This window comes from Rosa chinensis, chromosome 5 (genome assembly GCF_002994745.2).
Source record: "Rosa chinensis cultivar Old Blush chromosome 5, RchiOBHm-V2, whole genome shotgun sequence".
Classification (NCBI taxonomy): Eukaryota; Viridiplantae; Streptophyta; class Magnoliopsida; order Rosales; family Rosaceae; genus Rosa; species Rosa chinensis.
In genome coordinates, this window is record NC_037092.1 from 89,632,802 (window position 1) to 89,650,259 (window position 17,458).

General features: G+C 37.5%; 1 protein-coding gene, 2 long non-coding RNA genes and 2 other non-coding genes across 7 annotated transcripts; 2 read left to right on the forward strand and 3 right to left on the reverse strand.

The window, feature by feature from the left end:
• Positions 1–405: 405 nt before the first annotated feature.
• On the forward strand, positions 406–1,306 carry LOC112166573. Its single transcript, XR_002923323.2, has 2 exons — positions 406–643; positions 736–1,306. It is a non-coding gene; the product is annotated as an uncharacterized LOC112166573 (long non-coding RNA).
• Positions 1,307–1,936: 630 nt separating this feature from the next.
• LOC112168613 lies at positions 1,937–2,019 on the reverse strand. The gene has a single exon (XR_002924372.1). It is a non-coding gene; the product is annotated as a small nucleolar RNA SNORD24 (small nucleolar RNA).
• Positions 2,020–2,093: 74 nt separating this feature from the next.
• On the reverse strand, positions 2,094–2,172 carry LOC112168544. The gene has a single exon (XR_002924305.1). It is a non-coding gene; the product is annotated as a small nucleolar RNA R12 (small nucleolar RNA).
• Positions 2,173–3,435: 1,263 nt separating this feature from the next.
• On the reverse strand, positions 3,436–6,937 carry LOC112165963. The gene is made up of 7 exons (XM_024302689.2): positions 6,596–6,937; positions 6,430–6,506; positions 6,205–6,339; positions 5,469–5,523; positions 5,270–5,357; positions 4,005–4,103; positions 3,436–3,875 (listed from the first exon to the last, which is right to left on the reverse strand). Exons 1-7 carry the CDS (start codon positions 6,904–6,906, stop codon positions 3,729–3,731), a joined length of 912 nt encoding a protein of 303 aa, XP_024158457.1. The 5' UTR covers positions 6,907–6,937; the 3' UTR covers positions 3,436–3,728.
• Positions 6,938–10,872: 3,935 nt separating this feature from the next.
• LOC121049147 lies at positions 10,873–12,753 on the forward strand. 3 transcript variants are annotated; one of them, XR_005799488.1, is made up of 4 exons: positions 10,873–11,011; positions 11,127–11,230; positions 11,774–11,865; positions 12,648–12,753. It is a non-coding gene; the product is annotated as an uncharacterized LOC121049147 (long non-coding RNA). The 3 variants fall into 3 exon arrangements; XR_005799489.1 differs by lacking the exon at positions 11,774–11,865 and having other exon boundaries at positions 12,648–12,673; XR_005799487.1 differs by lacking the exon at positions 12,648–12,753 and having other exon boundaries at positions 11,774–11,949.
• The last annotated feature ends 4,705 nt before the right edge of the window (positions 12,754–17,458 follow it).

Sequence of the window (17,458 nt, forward strand, 5' to 3'; positions counted from 1 at the left end):
TTCTATTAATAAATTATCTAGTAAAATCCGAACTCTTGTAGGAAGTCGTTTTCTTATCAGTTGCTAAGAGAATACTTTAATTTTGGGAGGTAAATTTTGTTTCCACATTTTCAGTAGAGCGTTAGATTTAAAGTGAGCTGCTATATATATATGTTTTGATTCAGTAAATTAGAAGCTGACTCGACTGTAAACTTAACATTATCCAAACCATTTCATTAGGGAATGGAAAGAAAGGAACATGAATCGATTGAATATTGTCAACTACTCAACTACACCAGGAGGGAAAGCTGCAGAAAGTCCGAAATTTTGGGATTATATATGTTGGTATATATTGACCTAGTTACGTCAAGCGGTCAAGATCATTTTGAGTTTTTCCTCAATTATAAATATAGATGCATGCATATAGTTCCAAGAATATCCTAAGATGATAATGTTCATCGTTTTCATGTTGTCTTATACATAAAACTACTATAATTAACTATCTTGCATCATGGTCGAGATGAGGCTTCTCTCCTCTCTCCCAGAGTTGAGGGCGACTAGGGTTCCCTGTCCTCCCGTCCTTCCTCTCCGATCTATACAGTGATGGCGTTGCAGGGCTTCCTCTACGACGTCCTTTGCAGCTTTTTGACACTTCATGTTGAAGGTATTTTCGGTGCAGCCATGCATCAATCTCATCCATTCGTTCGCGCGCGGTGAAGGTACCTTCTCTCTGACCTTATGGTGCTGGTCATGCAGTGCCGTTGTGCTTGGTGGTCATGGTTCTTCGTTCGGCCCCGCCTCAATCCTCATCCATGGCTGATTGTCGTCGCGGTTTTTATAGGCGGCTGCACACCTAGGCTTGTTTGTTGAGTCGATGGGTGGCGCTATTCACAATATTAAAGACGAGCGTGGACTGCTTGTTGATGCGATGGTGACCACGGTTGCGCTGGTGCAATGCACGTGGAGCTGTTGGAGCCTGTTGTTTTGGATTTGGGCTTAAGGCCCAAGGTTACTGGTCATGGGCTTTGTGATGATAGTCCTATGGCTCAGGTTGTAGGTGCTTCTGGGGCAATAAGGAGTCCTAGAAGCATTATCAATAATTTGGGGGATAGGCTAGTGACCTTGACATATGGTTATTGACGGGTTATTCCGTTATTATGTGTTATTTGCCTCTTGCTATTTTTAATGGATCAATACCCCAATTCAGGACAAAAAAAAATCGTTTATAACAAAATATTAGTATTATTTACACGGTCATAAAGTGACTAAAGATTTTGTAGTCACAGGCTCTTAAATTAATAATGAAGATTAAGAAATTTCTGAAGAATATTACTCTAAACTCTTAAAATTAGAAATTTCTGAAGAATATTACTCTAAACTCTTAAAATTTTATCATGGCCACGTAATTTTTGAATGTATGATGTGTTTATGGATGTAACTCTAATAAACCAACTCATTCCAATGTCAGGGTTTGGGGCTTCTTTGCCTTCATTCTTGATGTGCAGGTACATATATCTTGGTGATGCAGGTATTTCAGAGTAGTGCCATCAGTATTATCATCCCACTTACTTGAGAGTTGAGACATCATGGACAACCTAATTCATCATACTCAAATGACTCAATCTCAAATGGTTTGCATGTACCATACTGATGATTATTCACAGCACAGAAATCCTATGTCTTTCACTCTGTTGGTGTTGGTCCCTTACTTCCCTTTGAATCTGGCCTTACTACAAACCCAACCAAGAGACTGACTGACTTGATCAGAAACATTTCGCACCAGAGTAAACTTTGTATTTTGTATCAAGAATGTGCACTTGGAATCAAAATTCCGGACCACAAAAAGCATTCTTGCACATCGCATTCTACCCTTGAGATATTTTCAACCTTTTTATGAGGAAAAGGTACAAAAGTATATTGGAACTGGACTATAAAAACATTTGAAAATGGATAAATAGGCCTCAGAGATCTTGGTGGTAAAATATCATCAGATGGGATTTCCCCATCAAGAGTAGCAAATATTGTTATCCATCATCGGCCTAAATTCGAAACCGAAAACATTGAAACTCAGAAAAAATAAAAAAAAATAAAGTAGGGAGTGAAGGAAGGAACCATGTGATCAGAAGTAGCTGGTTGAGATATCATATATATGCTATCATTGGGAATCCGAATGATTCTTTTCATCATACCACAAGAAAACCCTCCGACTCAAAATACAAACGAAAAGAAGAAGAAACAGTAAGAATGTATCGTCCTTGTCACCAATAGATCCTAAGAAACAAAGGATAATCGGAGCTAAAGGAGGAGTGCATACATAAAATCAGAGCATGCAGGGGCTTTACTATAGCCTAAGGATAGATTCCTCGATCGATAGGATCAAAGAATTGCAATGTTAGGCATCACAACAATTAACCAACAGGATCAGAAAGATTAAACAAAAACCAAAAACGATGAGAACCATCTCGATAGGTAAGAAGCGAACTCCATATCTGCAGGCTGCAGCGGCGAAACAAGAGAACATAGACTGCGGTCACAAATTGAAAGAGCATTTGTGCTCGTTTTATAGAGAGCAATTATAACCGAAACCCTAGAGGGCTCTAAGCCCAATAACATTTAGCCCAAGCCCGGCTCTCCTTTTTCTTTTTCTTCTTCTCTCTCTCTCCATCTTTTTTTTTTTTTTTTTTTTAGGAAGGAGGCTTTTAATCATAGAAAATGAAGATGCTTCAATTCTAATTTACATTCTCTATCCCATAGCTTAATTTAGATTCTAGGCACAACCCTATGTTTTTTAGTTTTTTCTAAATTACAATAATTCCTTGTATTAGGAAACTAAGCACCGATGTGCACTCTATGTCTCTGTAGCGTCTCTTGAGTAGTACCAAAGGAGGATATCGACTATCTCTACGATCTGAAATGTATAATGAGTGTGTCTATTTCTACGTACCATTGTGGGTACTACCACTACCTTCTTATATGTCTATATCCTTAAATGACAGCGGAATGGTATGTAACGGCCTATTCTGATTTGTGATGAATATACTATTTCACCCCGTGGGCTTGATTTTAAAAAAAAAAAAAAAAATTAGTTTAAGGTGTTTCTCTATTTGCAAAATGAAAATTGAAATGTATTAGTTTAGTAGCTCTTTAAAGTTAAGTGTCGATAACATTGCAAAATGAAAATTGATATTGTGAGCTTTTAAGCATCATCATTCGACATGCAGTTATTGGGGATTAACCTTATGACTTGTATCTTCTTTTGTGCCATGGCTAGAATATGAATTCCCTTGCCTGCCTATTTCAAGAATCAAATGCCAAATGCATATCCTAACAAGTAGGAAGTAGGAACTACCGAACTAGGAAGAGTGGCAATGCAAACACCAACTAACACTTTTTGACAAGCAAAAATAAAGTATATAAGCTCAAACAACTTCTCAAGCCAAGATAAGATCGAACAACTTAAACTTTAAACATAGCTGGATTAGCCCTTTACTCGATGAGAAGCGCACTTATCCAAGATTCATATCATTCAGAAAATCCATACTATAACATTTATCATATACATCATAATTCTCAAAGAATTAGCTATTATAACAATGGTTCTATCCAGGTACATGCCTCCATGCCCTCAATTTCTCGTTAAGTCCTCCAACGTTTTCTAACATCTACAAACTAGAGCCTTACTCCCAAACTGCGACTCTTCAATTCAGCCTACCAACAACTATCTGAGTTTCGTTAAAAATCAACAAAAATCAGTTAATACTGATAGTGACCGCTTTCTGTTTCCCCAAAGCTGGAGTTAAACCAGATTCTTCAAGGCCATTGACGAATGTTCTAAGACAACCATTGATTGTGCGGGGGGCTGACCCATCACAGAAACGTTTAGCAAGATCTACAGCCTTCACAAATAGAGCCATATTTGATTAAACTTGCAACAGATATTGCAATCAGATATTTCACAAATCCTTTCTTTTCACTAACAATATAACAAGTATAGCATAACAAGTAAAACATAAAAAAGATTATACCTCATTAATGACAATCTGGTGTCGCGTTCCTAACACTGTTATTTCTGACATTGCCAAGTGAAGGATGCAAAGCTCCAAGATTCTGCTTCCTGGCTCATCCTGACAATCATAAATACATAGGAGCAAACTGTAAGGTCATAACCAATGGGTGGTAAAATATCAAGAATTTGGTAATATTTCTGTTTTATTGGTGTAAAAAGGAAGGAGAAAGTTGTTTAATTTTATTTACGAAGAAATGATATTTCTCCACATCTAAATTTGAGATGGAGAAATACTGTTTGCTTTCCTTTTCACTGGCAAGCATGAAATATAATTTGTCCAAGTCAAATTTGAATTCAACTGCCAAAGTTTCTAGATAAATATAGGTCAGCATGAATTGGAAACACAGAAGATGACTGAACTAGATTTGATGCTTCTCAAGAATTGAACAATTTCAGAATCAGCTGCCATATTTGAAGGATGTAATGCTGGTTAGCTACTAGAAGATATGCTCTCAAAACATACATAGACGAAAAGCAAAAAGCTATGATCAAGCACTTGTCATGATACTAAAGGCATTATATGCATTTCAATCTAATTCATACTGCTGTGCCAGACAGCCAAACATGGAGGTTTTTGAGTAGCCCTCTTTGGCTGATCAGCAAGATTGGAGAATAAACTTCAGACCAATTGAAGCCAAATACTTCTATTTATGGCCACACCCACTCACAAACCCAGTGCAAAAAGTGCAAACACACCCCACATGGTAGCACCAGCATCAACATCACAAATCAGGATTACAGTAGACAAATAGATATTATTTTAACTTGGCCAGACAACAACTACGATTAACTTCTCCATTTCTTTTCATTTCAGAACATTGAGAACAATAGTCTCGTCTTCAATTTTGGGTGCATAAGAATACTACTAATTCCAAAAGAAGTAGGCGAAACAAAGAAAAACCAGTTATTCGCCTATGCCAATGTTGTAGTCATATAAGCCAGAACTTAACTGGAATAGTCAATATAACGAATAACTCAGATATACTACTATTAACCTTCCAGCCCAGAAACTTTGAGCAAGTTAAGAGTATGTGTACACATTAATTATTGATGTGGCCCCATCCATATCAGGCAAGGTTAAAGCATATAAATCCAGGGCAAACAATGCAGAAACATACCATCACAGCAAGCAAAGCCAAGTAAGCTACTGCAGAATCAACATTGGAACAAAAGACAAATGTGGAAGTGTAAAAATGTGACTTGACCTCTAAACCTTGTACACACCTTCCAATTTGGAGGGGCAACTCTGTCAATGACAAGCACATGACTGTCCCATTTATCCATAACTGCAACCAAAAGTTTCCTTGCGAATCTGGAACGAAAAGGAAAACATAAGTAGTTGCTATCCGTAGCAATCCTGTTTGCTACAGCTAATGGTTGCATTTAAACAGTGAATTTAGATCAATATACTTAGAAGGTTTACCTCAAAATCAGTTTGCTGTATACCAACTTTGGAGGAGCTGCAAGAACTTCCGCTTCTGAGATGGAAATAAAATAGATGTCATTCCTCTTGAAAGAGCAGTGACAGCAGTCGCAGAGGAAATGAAAAACATAGTGAAGTCTAATAATATTATCAACTAAAAATAACTGCACAAAGAGTTCTGGCTAACTGGAAAAGTTCAGTAGATCAGAATAGTAGCACACAATTTCCTTTAGAGGGATGTTAGAGCTAGGAGACACAAGAACAATGTAAGTTGTATTCGCCACAACTTTAATCGTTTTGTTAACGAGATTGCAAATTACAAGGCATGTAGCTGTTGAGATACCCTCTGAAAGAGAGAGCATAAAAACTTGTGACGTAACTGATCTCCATTAAGAACCATCCCAAGTACAGATGCACTCATATAAGAGCTACTGTTCTAAATCTAGCCAGAGTTCCACTTTGAAATAAAAGAGAGTAACAAATTCCATTGCCAGAAACGGATGATAGATCTGAACTAATCAAAACACATCACATGCAAAACCTTTGACAGTGAGTCTGACAAGCTAGATGGGTTGAGAGTAAAGCGTGGAAATCTGAATCATCAACCTAATTCTTCACTTTACTTTCTAGCACAAACATGAAGTAAGACTAGACGACAATGTGATACTTGGCGCAGCTATGAAGTTTAAAATATGGAGTGCATGTCAGGTTAGAATCGTCACAAATAAATTCATACCGATTGCAGATTCCTTTTCGTCATTGAGCAGGAGCTCATCTGCTTCTTCAACAGTTTGAACTGTGACAGGGGGTCCTCCGAAGCTCATGGGATTATATTCCAACAATGAAGCCTTGTCAAATTCATACCCGGGTTCTGGAAACACAAGTAGTCCGGTAAGTAATAAGCATATCCGAATGAACAATGGCTCGAAAGCAGAAAGAAAGATATTGAAAGGAGCAATACCTCGACGGACATTCATTCGCTTTTCAAATAAGCGTACTGGGTCGGAACCTTCTAAGCAGGAAGCATAAATAATGGAGCTGCATATGAATGAATAATTAATAGAATCATGGGTACGTCTCGCTCCAAGAAACAAACACGGTTCACAAGAAAATGAGATGGGACTTACAGAGCGAGCTCTCTGGCGGCTCTGGGGCTGCAAAATCTGCCACTCTTGTCAATCTTGGGCAACATATCTCTGGAATCAGAGTTGGACTTTTCGAGAGCTTCATCGACGGCAGCGAACGTGGAAGTGCGGAGAGAGGTTCGAACAGTGAATGGTCTTGGGATTAAACCCACGAGATGGGATTTACCAAATAGCAAAGAAGAAGAGGATGAGGAGTGGGAGAGAGTAAAGCTTAGAGAGGAGTAAGAAGGAGTGGGTATTAAATTGGGAAGAGCAGAGGAGCAGCTGAGACTGAGAAGCGAGCTTCCCTCCATTGTTGGGAGATTTAGATAATGTGTCAAAATATCTCGTCAGCGATTTTGCAGGGGTTTTAGGGATAGCCGAACTGGGGCCACTTGCACCGGTAACATTTCAAATTAACTAAACTCTACTAATTTACATTTTACCACAACAAAAATCTGCATTACACAAAAATGAGAAAAATTCAGACACGTTTTTGTTGACGGTTCCGTCTATTTGCTGATGTGGCAAACACGTGGAGACAAAAAAAAAGGTTAAATGACCAACTTACCCTTTTTTCTTTGTTAATTCTTTTTTCTTCTCATTTCTTCTTCTTCTTCTGGGTTTTGTACTAGCTAAACCACTGCAACCTCCAAAGCAAGCTCTGCCGCCACATTTCCATACTTACCTGACAACACAACCAGCCACCAACCACCCACCCCAAAATGAATTCCGATTTCGGCCTTAAACGTGAGCTCGGCCCCGACGACAGTTACTGACCCCAACATCAAAATCTCACATTACATGCAAATGCAGCAATTTCAATTTAGAAAACAAGAACAAACAATGTCTGAAAACAAGAAAAAACAATTCAACTTCTAATCCAAAATTTCAATCTCTCATCTCCACTAACAAAATTGGAATCCCACCTGGAAACTTTCACGGTCAATATGAGAGGCAGCCGGCGACCCAAGCCGTTGATGAACCCACGACCACCGCCACCATCAAGGCAGCTCGACAACTTCCGCCACCGTGACTCCGACGCCAACTTCGCCAGCAGCCGCCCTCCATGGGAATCAGCGGCGGCCTCGGCGGATCCATCTCCAACGTCGACCTCTACAAAGGCCGCTCCTACCAGCAATCCGCCCTCTTCGCCATCAATTCCGACCTCTCCTCTCACTCCCTCCAAGTCTTCCTCAAATTCTCCACCCATCCCGCCAGAAAGATCACTGACGCCCTCAAATTCCTCGTTGCCCTCCTCGTCCAAACCGTCGTCGTCGAACTTGAAGCCCTTGGTCTTAGATAGATCTTGATCCGAGCAATGGTTTTCCTGCCGAACAGAGAATGAAGCCCTTGATAGCAGACGATCCTTTTCTTTTTCGTCGGGTGGAAAAGCCTACAGTGGTTGACGTTGTCGGTGATAATCGTAGTGACGTCGTATTCGGAGATCTGCTTCGTCCTGTCCTTCCCAATCGACTCGAGAAATTCAATCAGCAGCTTCAACCCCCAGCTGAGAAACTCAAATTTCTTGGGGAAGTGAAGCCTCTTGCTCCTCCTCGTCGGAGCGGTAGAGGCGTCGACATTGGCGGTAGCGGCGGCGTTGTCTAGTCTAAGTTGAAGATGAAAAAGCATACTCTTTATATATATATATATATATAGATCCGATCCAGAGCGGAGCTCCGATTTGAAATTAACGTGTGAAGTTCGAGTTTTGGGTCACTTTTCGTTCGCATATCCACATCTCGACCGTTCAGTTTTTAGGTACTAGTGTATAGATCATCTCTGCAAATTTTCAACCAAATTGATGATCGTTAAGGTATCTAACTCGCTTAAACCAATGGACGGACTGAATCTGTCAACCTGAACCGTACTAGCTTTAAGGCAGTTATCAATGCCTTAACGATCATCATTTTGGCTGAAAATTTGCAGAGACGATCTATACACTAATACCTAAAAACTGAATGGTCGAGATGTGGATATGCGACCGAAAAGTGACCCAAAACTTGAACTTCACACGTTAATTTTCAATGCGGAGCTCCGCTCTGGATAGGATCTGTATATATATATATATATATATATATATATATATATATATATATATATATATAACAAATTTGGTGTAAAAGTATGACTTTGCCCTTAAAAATCTAGTCACATATATGACACGTGATATTTTTAACGGAATAATCACAGATTTTGGATGGAAGTATCACGTTGATGTCAAAATATGTCTTGGGGTATCACGTTAATACTTTTGAGAGTTCGGGTATCAAATTGGCCTTGGCAACATAATTTGGGGTTTGGGAGTTTGGGTATCAAATTGGCCTTGGCAACATAGTTTTGGGACGGTGACTGAATTTTTTTCTCCACAAAAATATAAGACCATCTCTAACACATCTTCTAAATATAATTTTACTAAAACTATTCAAAAACATTTGGCATACCAACTTATTCAACTCCAATAGTTGCTCTAACTCTCTCAATTCCATACTTCTAAACCAAACGTCTCACTCTTAATGAATGGTCAGACGATTAGACTTGTCCGAAAATCATAATGAAGACTTTCTCCACATATAGAGATTATGAATGACACAACCATTAGTCTCGATGCCGACTTATTCGCCACTGAGTAATTGCCCCATTGCGCCTCCATCTACCATAAGTCTCAGTTGTCGTTGGCGATTGACCATCAAACAAACCACACATAGAACGAATATGTGTTTCCCGATTAGCCAACTCAACCATCCCCATTCAATTTCCCACGCATCACTAGTTGAAACTTGAAACTCGAGACTACTTCACCCGCAATCAATTGCAATGTCAAACATTCTTGCAATTCATCCGCTATCGGTGACCCCAAATAGTATGGTCAAATCCATTTCTAGATCATCTCTCACTATCTTCACGGCTTCACCACACCCCAGCTGTCAGCCAAATAGTCACTAGTTAGGGTATGAACTTAAAAAGAGCTAGAATATGTAAATGTATAATCACGAACCTAAAATCATACGGAAATCTAGGGCTCATGGTAAGTATGTGCAAGATGGAATAGTGATTTTATTTTGGTTTTTAAATATAGTTTTGAATTGAAAACAAATAGAGGCTCAAATGTAAACTAAATTACTATAAACTAAACTAGTGATCAAATAGATGAAAGTTTGGATTTAGATTGTCTACCACTAACCTCCCTTGCAAATATTGATGCATTTCAATGGGAATGACGCTAAATTAATTGACCAATTTCTCTCCTTGCATCCCTCTCGGATATAATAAGGGATATGCTTCTTTTGTGGTATCAAACAACCCCTCTTAGGTGTATTACTTAACTATTTAAGTCATGCATTTTAATCCGGTTCAGTATCTAGTACATTACCCTAAGTGCATAAAATTCGGAGATGAAGAAATCATGCAAACCAACCAAGCTCACTACTAGAAATCTGTTCATAGACATCGCATGTTTTAAATCGGTCAGACTTGCCCACGATGTAAAAAAGTAATCTAACATTGTTTTATGAAAATACCGATTTAAATGTATATCATTAACATCGGTTCTTAAAATGACCGGTGTTAAAAGTTTTGTTTGAAAATTTGCGGGAACCTATTTTTGTAAAAAGCGCTAAGTCTTTAAGTGAAATGAGGAAGCGGGGACTAAAACTCAAAATTTTCACACTTAGAAAAAAAATTGCGCCCGACCCCAAAACTGAAACACAAACCCTAAGCTCCGTTCTCAACCCAGACTCGAGCTCCTCCTAAACTCGAGCTCCTCTTCCTCCTCCTCACCATCACAATCCTCCCTCCTCCATTCTCAGGCAGAATCTGAAGCCCCGAGATCCCGACCTCGATCCAAAATTGAAGTAACAGCTCTGAATCCTGAGCTCGGCCTCGATATGAGATTGGCAGAGTTCAAGAAATTAAAGAGGAATGGTTCTTTCCTCTCAAGCCCCACCGAAGTCGGGGTTGGAGCCCTAAACCCAAACACAGCAACCCAGCTGCACTCAACTGCGCCGTTTCTGACTCTCTCCATGTCTCTGTGTCTCCGTCTCCGCCGTTTCTGACTCTCCGTCTCCGCCTCTCTGGTCTCCCATCTCCGAGTCTCCGTCTCCGAGCTCTAGCTATCTTTCTCTCCCAATCTCCCTCTCCGTCATCTTCTACTCCTCTTCCTCTTCTTCTTCTTCACTTCTTATCTTCTTCTTCTTAATGTGATTGAATCATGAATCACCCATTTGAAATTGAAATTGAATGGTTACCTTGAGTTTGAATGTACTGTTGATTTTGTTATGCTTTTGAGATTGGACGGTCTGGAGGTTGAAATGTTTTTCTTGGCGATTTGGTGATTGAGGATTTGGCAAGCATGGCAGAAGTACATTGATATTGTTAGTGAGCTATATCGATCCTACTTGGACTGATGGTTTGATTGTGGTAAGTGGTCTCGCTAGTCCTTGTTGTTTTCGATGTTTCTCTGTATTAGTACAGTGGTGTAGTTGCTTACTTTCTGTTTGGTTTTCTTGTCGGATTGTTTGTTTTGTATTGCTAGAAGAGCAAAGGTGGAGATGGTAGCTCGATTGGTAATGATTCAAAAAGATCAATGGGACTGGTTTTCAGCACTTTTGTTTATGAGGAGGGATCTGAAAATGATTTGTAAGCTTCTTCACTACTGCTAACTATGGGAGGTTTGATATATTAGGAGTTCATTGTTATATCTACATGGTTTTTGATGCTTTAAGTTCTGCTGAAACTGTCATAATCATGTTCAGCATTTTTGTATGCTTGAGTTAGCTTTTTTGTTGTTAATTTTATCAGCTCAGTTTGCGAACTAGAAGTGGAGATTACTTGTATCGTGGAATAGTGATTGTGGTGGTCTTGTGTCTTGTCTGTGAAAACTATAAGTTGCACAATTGGAAGGCCGATAGAGTACTTGGTACTAATTATGTGAAGTTTTATACACGATCTGATCTTGCTCTTTGTGTATAATATCTTGTAGAACTAAAAGTTCTAGTTATCTGGTGTCTAAGTGTTTAATTATATAAATTTTGTCTTTCATAGTGCTTCAAGTCATCTGAAGTCAATGAGCTAATCTTTGTCATATTTTATAATTCCTTGGCATGGGCTAATACTGTTTTGTCAAAAGAAAAAATAAAATAAAATTAAGGTCATGCTAAGGTGAAGTTGTTTACTTTGCAGCAAGATGGATGCTATACATGCCTTTGCCAGAGAAGGAGAAGTGGATAACTTGCTTAAATGCATTGATAGTGGTGTTTAAGTTGATGCAAAGGGTTTGTTTCTTCCTATCCATCTTGTTTTTAGCTTCATTCAAATTCTTCTCAACATTATCATCCTTCCTGATTCCACAAATATTGTTATACTACAAAGTCATATGTTCTCTGTTTCTGGGTTGTGAGAGAGTAAGGGAGCTTATGAACAAGGAGCTCGTTTCCTTGTTAAGCTAGAAATGAAGCTTAATGTCCATGTTTAGTTGCCTAAAACCTTTGAGTAGCACTAGATACAGTACTGTAGAATTCTGAGCAATATTAGCTTTGAGAAGTTAATTCCTTTATTTAACTAATCTTAATCATGGTTTTCAGACCTAAAGTTATGCCTTGTCAAAAGTTTAACTATGCCTACGAAAATCTGCTATTATTTTAATGTACAAGCTCATTTGCATGTTTGCCAATTTGGGTTTTTCACATATGAATTTAATACATCTTATTTCTATTTGTGACACATTCAAGGATTTCATTCAAAGGGACTTGTTGGACTGAAATGGATTTCTATTATGGAAAAGCTGATTTGTAAAACATTCTTGCCCCAAGTGTTTTGAGTCAAAATTGTAAAACAAAGTTTCTTATCTTCTCTTAAAGGGTCTTAGCAATTGGTTTACTGTTTTACTCTTGCTTTGAATATATAACTATAACCACTAGAAAAGCTGTTGATTGTTGTACAAGAATAATGTCTTCAATCTGTTCAAGTATTGTAGATTGTTTTATTGACCGGTTTATGCTAAATTTTTGTGTCTTGAAAGAAAACAGGTTTAAGCTAAAGCGCCATTTCTTGGCAGAATCCTATTACAGTTTGAACCTCAGAAGTCAGAGCTGCTTGGAGGGTTGTGGATAATGGGTTCTCAGCAGTTGATGCAGTTGTTAATTGATGGCTGTTCGGCTTGTGAGGAACTCAGATGTGATGGTACAGGTGAAAGCTTCAATCTTTGATTCACTTGAGTTGAGAAAAATATCATTAGTTTTTCTGTACTCATGGGAATGATTTGATTAGTATTCAGTGGTAAATGCTGAGTTTAGTTTTTTATCTATTGAATAGGTAGTCACTTTTTGTGTGTAGTAGAAGAGGAATTGTTGCTTCTCTAATTGGTAATGAGATTTATGATTCAATTAGTTACCAACATTAGTTTTGGATGTTAGTCTTGGATGGAAACCAGGAGTACTTTTATTTCAGTGTTCTTTGTCTAGGCAGTGGAACATCAAATGGTATTGCATTTGTATAACAAACATGTGAATTCGCTCATAACTTAGGTTTTATTCTTGTGTAGGTTGAGCATTCGAGATGAGATCATCCCACGTGCCGTTTCATGGTTTATGGGGGAGGCTGGACTGGAGGAGAATACCCAAATATCTGCACATCACTCCAATTTCCTCAAGAATCTATCAAAAAAATGTCAGGGAGTGTGTTGGAAGTCTAAGATTGATCCAAGTACTATTCTCCCTTACTCTGAAACTAGAAATTGTGCCCGCGCTTTGCCGCATAACATACTCTTATCAATGAATTGAAGTTAGTTTAGCTTGAGTAATTGGTGGAGATTGTTTAGGAGAGTAACTGCTTGTATAGACAACAACACTGGAATACCAATTATTACATCTTATTCGGAAAATTGAAGGAAGTTTAGCTAAAGTTATTTGGTTTGATTTGTATAGTAAGAGGTTATTTTGATAATACGTTTGTAACTATACTACCTGATCATCTTAACACTACCTGGATCTACCCTACTTATAGTCTTTCGTACATATAAGTTCAAATCAAAGACTATAAGTAGTCTGATGATCAGGTAGTATAGTAAGAGCTTGCAGGAGTCTCACTTGCAGTTTACAGACATTGATCTCTCTCTACTTGAATTAAGCCAAGTTAATCCAAATTTGACAGAGGGAAAATAATTTGATCACGTAGTGTATACATGATGTAAATTAATGTTTCGAAAAATGATCTTTGACATAACATGCTTCAAACAAAAGATTAAGTATCAGGATCAATGTTTGGATGACGTTAAAGAAGAATATGAAGGGAACTGTTATAGGAGGAGTGCAAGCTATGCTTCTACAGGTACTCCCATTGTGCTTGTGTCTGTTTTGCATAAAAACAACAGAATATGAAATTGGTGTAGGGCTAAACACAAAATATAGAATTACTGATTTAGTTTGGCATACATATAGTTTCCAATCTGCAGAATGTAGTTACCTTAGTGATATCAGGCTCTTGATGTTAGGTCGGGCCTAATAGTTTGTCAAGTTCAGTCTGGATTGTCTTTGCAGCTCTAGTTGTTCTTCCAATTAAGTAGTTCAGTTCTTCTTACAGTAGCATTATCTCTGTTGGTTTTTTCAAGTGTGAATCCTTGGAAGCTAGTTATCTGCATAAAATCAAACATACAATAGGCTAATATAGATAAGTGTTTGTCTTTTCAGGCTGAATTAATTGTCAAAAAATGACTCATATACTGTATTATTTAAAATAACGGATTATGAAAATTAGAACATCTACCAACAATCATTTCAACATCTCATCAGATCTTGTAGTAATAACAATGAAAACAGGTCTCTTTTAATGTGATTTTCAAATGCAAATACAACATCATTGATGCAGTGTTTCAAACCAGTTCTCAATGCTTAATCCTAGTAATGTTTTGCAGAGAATATGCATCATGGTATTGGACTTCATATTGAATCAATTAACTTTTCTGTTTTTGATTTTTATAAAAAATGAAAAGCCAAAGTATCGCACTCTTTAGTGATGCATTCTATTCATTAATTTTTCCAGTTCAAGCAAACATATGTTTTAAGGACCAAGAAAGCTTTCCAAAGTAATATGAGCAAAATTTGAAAACTAACAGCAAATATGAAAAAGTCATGGAAGATTTCATGCACACTTATAAATTATAGCAAGTTGTTTATTTATAGTATAACTGAAGTTAGTTTATTTAGTATAACTAAAGCAAGCAGAGGGTGGTAAATTTAGGAGAGTTGAGTGCTTCCAGATTTGAATTGAGTGCTTCTACCTTATCATTCAAGTAATTTCAGAATGTTGTATTCCTGTGAAGCTGTTATATATACTTATTCTGGTTGTGTTGTTAAGTTGAATTTAGAGTGGCTACATATTGGAACTATTGGCAATTGGAATGTGAGTTAGTGACTGAGGAAAGCATGAAAAGGCAATCAGTCCTAATTTTGTTGTGATTGCTTGTCTTGCATGTTTTATAGTAGTGTGGTTTTATTTGCAAGGCTGTAGGGTCTCGAGTGTTTGCTGGATTAAGTAATATGGTCTATTAAGAAATTAGCTCAGTTAATGCCTATCTAGTGTTTGTTATTTATATTATCACTATTTATTATCCTGTTACATATTTTGGCAGAGAAAGGGGTGCCTAACTTTTGGCTCTATGCATTGCAAAACAATGACTATATAGACGAGGAGGTGGGTGTTGGTGCATACTGTTTCTCGTTTATAATGTTTACATGGTTGTAACTTATGTATAAAATCCTTCTTTGTTTTCTCTCGTATCTTCCCAATTAGATTACTTATCGTGATGAGCGAGGGGTGGACAAGGAGGGGTGAGGCATCATGCATCTTAATTGGAGTGGAAATTTTTAGTATTTTCTGTGCAGATTTAGAACTGTTTGAGTATTATCGAGACTATCTTTGCATAATACTGATTTGAATATTGATGTGCATTTGCATTTGCATTTGGTTCTCTTAGGTTTTGTGCAGATTAGCTTGGTAGAAATGCCAGAGCGTAGCAAGAAAAAGTTGATGGCTTTGACCACTAATGTGATGAGAGATGATAGTGATAAGGTAAAGTGGTCATGCATATTCTCACTTGGTATTCTGATGTGAATTATGTGTATTGAGATTCACTGCCTTTTTAGTACCTTTTAAGCTTAGTCATGTCGGTCTTTCTTTTTGTTGAGTTTAGTAAATACCAGAAATCACTATCATTAGGTTTATGTTGCACTGTGAAACTGACTTTGTCATTCTCTTGCAGGGCCTTGGATTACAATAAGTTATGAAATATTTGGTTGCCAAATATGAAGAGCTAGGGTGTGAAGTGAAATGGATGGGCAAGCCTGATAAGGTGATCTAGTCACATTGGTCTGGTTACCGCTGTTAACTTCACTTCATGTGAACCTTTAGCTTAATACATATTTCTCTTGCACTTGACTACTAAGATGAATTTTGAGTAAGGCTACTTTTTGCTTTGAAGCAAAGTTTGGTGTAGAAATTTTGTAGATTGTTGCTCATATGTTTCTAGGCTATCCTTTGTAGGTTTTGGGGTTTTCTTTTGTGACATATGTTCAATCATAAATTTGGAAAGAAAATTAATGGAAAGCCCCAATTTTTGGATGATTATGAAATGCATTTCTTTTCCTAGCAGCAGCTAGATGCAAACTTAGCTCATCACGCTTGTCAAAATGAAGTGAAGTATATAAAAGCATAACAAAACAGTAATGCCAAGGAAAACGAAGTCACTTGAGAGATTAGAAATCAGTATCAAAATGAAAATCGATGTCTTATGATTATTAATGTATCGAGTTGTGTCCGCAGAATCGATGTACTCAAAACCAGTGCACATCGATTTTACAAAACAAAAGCGATGTCTACAATGAAACAACACATCGGTTCTAGAAAAAGCAAGCGATGTACATAAAACCATTGAACATCGTTTTGCTTAAATGAAAACGATGTGCTGTGTTAAATGAAACATCAGTCCTTAAAAAAAAACCGATGACGCCTAAAGATACAGACATCGTTCCTAAGAAAATAATGTGCCAAGCTACATGTAAAAATGCCCACGAACAAACAATACTCATAGCAACTGATGTCTACAAGTGTACTGGACATCGGTTCTGGAATAGAAATCGATGCAAATGTTCACGTAGGTATTGTTCTACATATACTTTATTAAGCATAAAATGTCAAAATATGAAGAATTAGACATACCTAACATATAAAAATATGATGATTATAACAATTATACATCGATTTGTTTTTTAGAATAGATGTTGGTTGTTGTCTGGGATATCGGTTGAAAACGCGCTTATACTGATGTCTATACTTTTCTCTACACCCACTAAGACATCGGTCGAAAATTAGTTCAACATCGGTCCAGAACCGATGTCTATGAACAAAATTCTAGTAGTGGCTTATCTGTAAGTGATTGTAATTCACAACCTCCTACATGCACACCTAGTGTGCTTTCATACTTTAACATTCAAAGGTTACCAAGCTCTAAACATTATACCATGACATGACATATACACATACTCAAAGTTGTAAAGTCTACGCATATGCATTCAACTCTTGAACTAACATATAGACACGTTAATCAAAGTTGTATCAAATCATATTATAGCATCAATCCATAGAAAATTGGCTAGGGCTTTCAACCCTAGCCCTAACAAAGTAACTACTCATTCATAATCATACAAATTAGTATCAAGTCTATAATATATGTCAAGGTAAATTAAAGAGTTAAAGGAAAAAATGAACTAGTTGAAACTTGACAAATTGATGGCTAGCTCCTCATTGTTCTCCTTGATTGCCTTGGATCCTCTTTGATGGTGGATTGAATGCATTATGAACTTGTTGATGGTG